At 41.8% G+C, this 7,500-nt stretch overlaps 1 protein-coding gene and 1 long non-coding RNA gene across 2 annotated transcripts in view; one reads left to right on the top strand and one right to left on the bottom strand.

Moving 5' to 3' along the window:
* Window positions 1–7,500, top strand: part of LOC135108659 (uncharacterized) — a 53,163-nt gene that overhangs the window by 10,706 nt on the left and 34,957 nt on the right. Inside the window, exons 2-3 of the mRNA XM_064019820.1 lie at window positions 2,119–2,181; window positions 3,658–3,833. Of these exons, the coding sequence (XP_063875890.1) occupies window positions 2,119–2,181; window positions 3,658–3,833 (239 nt within the window). The remainder of the gene's footprint in view (window positions 1–2,118; window positions 2,182–3,657; window positions 3,834–7,500) is intronic.
* LOC135108660 (uncharacterized) overlaps window positions 5,550–7,500 on the bottom strand; it is a 31,638-nt gene continuing 29,687 nt past the window's right edge. The window contains exon 3 of the long non-coding RNA XR_010272377.1: window positions 5,550–5,607. This is a non-coding gene — a long non-coding RNA (uncharacterized LOC135108660). The remainder of the gene's footprint in view (window positions 5,608–7,500) is intronic.

Raw genomic sequence — 7,500 nt, 5'->3', positions numbered from 1 at the left:
AATGAGCCACTGGAGGAGGTGAAGGTGGTGGAGGAGGAGGTGAGGGAGATGAAGAGGAGGAGGAGGAGGAGGAGGAGGAGGAGGAACAAGAACAAGAACAAGGAGAACAAGAAAAACAACAACAACAACAACAACAACAACAATAGTAATAAAAACAAGAGCAAAAACAAGAAGAACAAGTGGAACAAGAAGAAAAAGAAGACGATGAAAAGAAGAAAAAGAAAAGAAAAGGAGGAGGAGGAGGAGGAGGAGGAGGAGGAGGAGGAGGAGGAGGAGGAGGAGGAGATGGTGGTGGTGGTGGTAGTGGTGGAGGAAAGGGTTAAGGAAAATTTATGAGAAAGTGGGAGAGTAAAAAAAATAAAAATAAAGAAGAAGAGGATAGACAAGTAGAAAGTTAGTGAGAAGAAAATGAGAGAGAGAGAGAGAGAGAGAGAGAGAGAGAGAGAGAGAGAGAGAGAGAGAGAGAGAGAGAGAGAGAGAGAGAGAGAGAGAGAGAGAGAGAATGCAAAAGGGAAAGAAGAATGGAGAAGAAAAAAGGATAGAGAGATAAACTGAAAGAGAAAGGGAAAAGTGCAAAAAAAGAGAGAAAAACGAAGGTGGAAAAGAGAAGTAGAAAAACGTCGGGTAAAGGAGGAAGTAATGAGAGAAAACAGAAAACAAGAAAAGAAAAAGAAGGAAATGGCAAAAATACAAAAACAAAGGAATACAAGAAAAGGAACTGAAGAAACGAGAGAATACGTGAACATTGGAAAGAAGAAAAGAAACAAAGAAGAAGGAGTAAGGAAAGGAATAAAATATAAGTGTGGCAAGAGAGAGAGAGAGAGAGAGAGAGAGAGAGAGAGAGAGAGAGAGAGAGAGAGAGAGAGAGAGAGAGAGAGAGAGAGAGAGAGAGAGAGAGAGAGAGAATCAGTAATAAAAAGTCTGAGATAACTTACATCTTCATCAATTACTATAAAACTATTATATTCAAACATTCCACTTTCTAACAACTGGTTTGAAGTATTTTTTGTTTCACATTCTCTCTTTTATATCGTTTTTATTCCTTATTTTCTCCTTTTCGTTTCTTTCCTTCTTGTCTTTCGTCTCTCCATTGCCTCTGAAGTGGCCACATGCGTGTACAATTACCCCAAGCAGTGTTGTCACAAAGTCCAGTGAATCCCGTGTCTATAGATCCAATAGGAATGAATGCATGGACTAATGTATTACTTTATATCAAGACCTCCACTAGCACCAACAAGTCCTGCAGGATGTGATATGTAGAGGGAATTGTCTGATGCCGCTATTTCGTTTGCAGTGTCCGAGATGTTACGTAGAATATGACATCTCTACTTTGGGGAACTGTAGAAGTTACCCATTCACTGCGCGAGGTCAGTAAAGGGGAAAGGAAATTATACACTGTTAAGAACGCCCTTCCTCTCTTGTCATGTGTCATCTCAACTATCCAGCCAGTCTTTGTACCCGCAATGATAAAAGTCTTTGTTTCTTCCTGTTACTTCCACTCCATTCACGGACTTTGATAGTGTAATTAGAATTCAGAATGCCTAATAATTTCACTTAATTTCGCACTTATCTGCCACGTTCTCAGTCATAATTTACTCCTACATTCACCACTTTAATGAAAAGAATGAATGAAGGAATCAAGGAAGAGAAGTGAAAAAAAAGAAAGGCTGGAAGAAAGGAAGGAGGAAATGTGATGTCACCAAATAAGGAAGAAAGGAAGGAAAGAAGAAAGTAAATGAAAGAAGGAGTAAGTGAAGCAAAGACGCACTTAGATGAGAACAGGTCATTTCAGTGAGGCTGTTTTCCCGAGCATGCATTAACCCAGTACTTCAATCACGTAATGCCTGCTACTTAATTATCTGTTTAATTACGCACTGGATTGCCTTGCTACCTCATTACGCACGCTCCCCATGATGCATGCAGTCATTAGGGTACGTTTCTATCCGAGGGACATCTCCACCTATCCATTACCCTCCACTTCCCTCCCGGCGCAGATGTAAAATTCATCTTCACCTCAACTTAATTAGCCACGCCTCATTAGTCTCCCGCTCTACCTGACGAAAGAGGCAGGACGTTACCCACTGTCTTATATCTTAATTAAATTCTTCTCTCCTCCAGGTGAAATAGTTCCGGTGACACCACGTGACCCCGAGGCGCCACTCATTAGGATGGAACGCCAAGGTGAGCGTGGGTGATAGGTTGAGGGTATGGCGTTTTAGGATACACTTGGGAAAGTTGTGTTAATGTGAATGGTTTGACTTTTTAAAGCTGTCTGGGGTTTCTGTTGTGTTGTGTTGTTGTGTTGTGTGTGTGTGTGTGTGTGTGTGTGTGTGTGTGTGTGTGTGTGTGTGTGTGTGTGTGTGTGTGTGTGCGGTACGATGTGATGTGCTGTGTCAGGTCGTGGGCAGCACAGGTAGTCCGCCACAAGTTCTATTAGGTTGTATTGTCTTGTGTAGTATTGCGTTATTGTGTTGTGTTGCTTTTTTTTTATGTAAGAGGGACTCTGGCCAAGGAAAAAAAAGTTGAAAAAATCCCACTGAAGTGCAGTCCCAAAGAGTAGAGAAAATGATTATCAAAATTATGAATTAGTGTCTTGAACCCTCTCTCTTCAAAATCATTTAAGTATTATGTAGAGAAAATACAGAAGCAGGCAGGGATTCCAGACTTTAACGGTAAAACGAATTAAACATCAAGAATACTCATTAACTCTTGCATTACGGAGGTGAACGGAATAGGAGTAAGAGAAAGTAAAAAGTGTTGTGCAGCGAGGCAGCGGGAGGAGGGGAGACATGTAGTTAGCAAGATCAAAAGAGCAGTTAGCGTGAAATAGCGATAGATTATGGCAAGATATGCAGCCTTGCGATGATGAAAGAGGATGAAGACAATAAGTTAGAGAAGATTTGACAAGACGAAATGCTCTTGATTCCATCCTGTTTAAAAGACCATTTGTATTGTGCGGATTCGTTATTGATAGCATAAGTAGTCCGCCGAAAGCTGTGAGTTGCATTGTGTTGTGTTTGTTGTGTTGTGTTGTGTTGTGTTGTGTTGTGTTGTGTTGTGGTGTGGTGTAGTGTTTTATTTTGGTTTGTTTTGTTTTGTTTTTGTTTTGTTGTGTTGTGTTGAGTTGTGCTGTGTGGTGCGATGCGGTGTTGTGTTGTGCCGTGCTGTGTTGTGTGGTGCGTTGTTGTGTGGTGTTGTGACGTTGTGAACAGCCCGTGAATTCCTTCGGAGCTTGTATTGTGTCGTGCTGTGTTCTGCTGTGCTTTGCTGTTATGCTGTGTTGTACTATAATGTGCTGCGCCGTGTTGTGCTGAGCAGTGACATTGTGAACAAGTCAGATAGTCACTTTGAAGGCTGTGCTGTGTCCCACTACGTTATGCTATCCTATGCTGCATGCTGTAGACAGAACGAGTAGACAGAGGCTGACTGTCATCCCCGAGCCACGTCCCTTGTCCTGTGGATGTACCGAGCACCCTACACGGTCCCTCAGAAGCCGGACACGGACCCCTGAGTACCTCCATAAGACGCAGGCACCTTCAAACCACCCTGGGCATATCTCTTAAAGGCTCCAGTGATTCCGCCACTATTTCACGTCACCGCCAGCACACGCAGCTCACAACATATACACCCATATCATTTCTTCCATCTCCCTAACAGCAGCAGGAGTAGCAGCAGTAGCAGGACGCCCGCCAGTCAGCAGGGAGGCGGGGAAGGAGCAGTGGTGGGAAGGCAGGCCGCGTCCTTACTTCAGTGATACACCCACCAACCTCACCGTTATCTCTGGCCAGACCGCCTTCCTCCACTGCCGAGTACACATGCTTGGCGAGCGATCGGTGAGTTGCTCTTGTGGGTTTAGAGAGTGAGATGGATGGGTCATGAAGGGGAAGGGTAGAGGAGAGAGAAAAGGAACGTGAAAGGAAAAATAAAGCATATTGGAAAGATAATGGGCTACGAAAAGAAAGGGAAGAGGAGAAAGAGAGAGAGAAGGAATGTAAAGGAAAAATAGAGCATACAGGAAAGAGATATAAGAGACAAAAAGGGAAAAAAGTACAAAGGAAGAAGAGAAGGGCAGAAATATATAGGCCATGAAGGGGAAGATAAGAAAGAAAAGGAGAAGGGACGTGAAGGAAAAAGCAGAATATATAGACAAAAAAATAAATAAGGCCTGAAGAGAAAGGGAAGAATAGAAGATAAAGGAGAAGAAGAGGGAATATGGAGGAAAGGGGGAATATAAATGACAGAGAGAAACGGGTCTTGAAGGAGAAGGGGAGAAGGGAAAAGGAGAAGGAAAATGAAGGAAAAAAATATAGAACAGGGAAAACAAAAGAGAACATGATAAATTTTAGGACAGGATAGGAAAGGAAAAGAGAAAAAGGAGGGAAGAGATAATAAGGATGAGGAAAGACGATATAAAGGAAAAGAGAAGGAATAGGAAGAAAAGGCAACACATAAAGGACAGAAAGGATTAAAAAGAAGAAAGGATAAGAAGAAAAAAAGAAAAAGAAGAAAAAAAGACAAGTACGATATGTATGGAGGTGAAGAGGAGGGAAAGAAAGAAAATTAAAGGATAGGGGTGGAAAAGAACAAGAATACGAGGCAGGAGGGAATAACGATTAGAAAAAAGGATTGAAAGAGAAAGGCAAATGAACGGAAAAGAGAGACAAGCAAAACATTTAGACGACAAAGAAGAAAACAAAAATAAACAGATAAATGACAATGCAAAACGAAAAAAGTAAAGTAATGGAAACAGGAAAGAAAGAAGGAGAACTAGGACATAAGTGGATAAATGAAGAAGAAGGAAATAAAAAGAAGAAAGAATTGGAGGAAAGATGAAACGAGACAAAAGGGAACAAAGTGAAAAGAGAGAGGAGAGAAATGGAAGGAGGAAAGGAAAAAAAAAGGAAAGAAGGAAGAACTGAAGTAGAAATTTAGGAGAGAAAGAGAGGAAAGGTAAAGAGCACAGAAAATGTTAGGCTGAAGGGAAATCATGGCAAGGGAGGTAAAAAAAAAAGTGGGAGAAGAGAGAGAGAAGAAAAGTTGAAGACAAATGAAGGGGAAGAAGAGGGAGTGGAAAGTGGAAGGATTCAAGATGTATTATGGAAAGAGGAAGAAACAGGAGAGGCAGGAAGACATTATGATTACGGCAATTATGGAAAAAGAGGACGAGGAGGACGAGGAGGAGAAGGAGGAGGAGGAGGAGGAGGAGGAGGAGGAGGAGGAGGAGGAGGAGGAGGAGGAGGAGGAGGAGGAGGAGGAGGAGGAGGAGATAGAGAATGATGGAAATCTTAAAATACATTGAGTGAGTGAGAGAGAGAGAGAGAGAGAGAGAGAGAGAGAGAGAGAGAGAGAGAGAGAGAGAGAGAGAGAGAGAGAGAGAGAAGATTGGATGTGGCGGTAAGGGAGTGGCGCGCTCAAACACAAACACACACACACAAACACACGCACACACACACACACACACACACACACACACACACACACACACACACACACACACACACACATGAAAAAATGTAACTCAAAACTTAGTGAAGGCAATAATAATCTCACCGTGAACGTGGAGTGCGAGGAAGCGTCAGGTGTTGGCCCGGAATCACACACACGGCGCTGAAACACGGAGGAAAGCCACTGTTGCCACATCACATTAAGCTGAACGAGTATTGATAAACTGTCCTGACGTGAGCTGTACTAACTTTGGTAACGTAGAAAACGGATGGAAACTTTAGCATACTATCGTGAAATTAACCTTGAAAAATTATATATATAAAAAAAAAAAGGCTGCAGTGTAAAATGTGAAGAAGTAAAAGACGAACTTGATTCTGGATGTACAAATTAATTAACCCTTTCACTGCAATTTGGCACATCCTTCCTCAGTCACGAACCACTCTTTTTTTTTTTTTCTTGTTCTACAGCCACCTCCGAGCAAACGAAGTAGAAATTACAAAACGTGTTCTTTCCCTTATCCCCTTCTTTCTTTGTACGTGCTTAAAAAAAGACTTCACGTATTTTTGTTAGTGCTGTAGATTATTGCTTATCTCTGTGAAAGGGTTAATGATAACACAAACCAAGAAGTGTTTAAATATGAAAATAACTTGGTAAAACAGGAGAAGCAGAAAAAAGCTAACAAGTACTGTGAGTTACAAAAAACTGGTCAGCCACTTTGACATCTCTTTATAAATTAAAAAAAGGTACTAAGAATAGCTGGACACCCGTGCTCGTTCCCTCTGCCCGGCATGGCTTGCAGGGGGACGCGCCGCCAGACAGACAGACCCATGCATAAAACAAGAAGCTGGCACTGCATAAAAAATATAGAGAAGGGTTAACACAAACAGAATTACACGTGGCAATCGTAAAACATTTATACCTGTACCTACCTGTCACTCCTATCCATAAAACTACCTCCTATTTTACAGGTTCCTGCTGACCTCACTGTTGAGTTTATGCCAATTAATTACCGCTATTACAACCAATTCCTTCCTGATACAAACTGTATAGAACATTCATATCTACACAAGTGAATTTATCTAATATTTAAAAGCTTTCCTCTTGACAACCACTATTACCTGATTAATGAGTCTATTTCATTTACCTACCATTCTTGGATCTCACTTCTTCACACCTACATTATAAACACGTTGGCATTGAGTTCTTTCTGTTTTTTTTTTTTTTTTTTCCCCATTAAAGTCTCGTTAAGCGCATGTCCAGAACATTTTAACACTGGCATTGATGATTAACTGCACGCCAAGGAAAGGTGCTGCGTTTAGGAAGCGAGCAAACAACAAGCAGGTAATTACACACCTATTAGCTTAATCTTGCATGTGAGGCTGACTGAAAATGCGAGACTGACCGATTAAACATGGAAGGTTGACTGATGTGGGGCTGACTTAAACTGTTGGGTGACTGACTAAGCTTGTTGGAGCTGACTGACTAAACATGTGAGGCTCAATGAATGGGACTGACTGAACTTAACATCTAGTCCGATTCCTGACTGACTAAACATGTATGACTGACTGAGTAGCCATATGTAGTTGAGTGATTAAGCATGTGTGACTAACTAAACTAACTATCTAACAAGGACTGACTAACTAGATATGTGGAGCTGGCTGATTAATGCAAGGCTGACTAACTAAACGTGCATAACTGACTGACTAAACAAAGAGGTGACTGATTGCGACTGACTGACTGACTGGCTGATGTGGGACTGACTGACTGACTGAGTGACCATGTGACTGGCTTGCGTAAGGAAAGCAAAATTATTGACCGTACATCTGAACTGTGTCGAATCTATTTTTGCAGCCAGAGCGAAAGCTGAGGTTCCGGTAATGTAAGGGTGAGATTGGTAGAAAGGGATACAAGTCGATTCTTTTCAGCATTTTCTTAATTTTCTAGCGATACCTTGGCGGAGAGAGAGAGAGAGAGAGAGAGAGAGAGAGAGAGAGAGAGAGAGAGAGAGAGAGAGAGAGAGAGAGAGAGAGAGAGAGAGAGAGTGTGTGTGTGTGT

Source organism: Scylla paramamosain, chromosome 17 (assembly GCF_035594125.1).
Source record: "Scylla paramamosain isolate STU-SP2022 chromosome 17, ASM3559412v1, whole genome shotgun sequence".
Lineage (NCBI taxonomy): Eukaryota > Metazoa > Arthropoda > Malacostraca > Decapoda > Portunidae > Scylla > Scylla paramamosain.
Note: the sequence above shows the minus strand (reverse complement) of the source record. Positions and strands in the feature narration are given on the sequence as shown.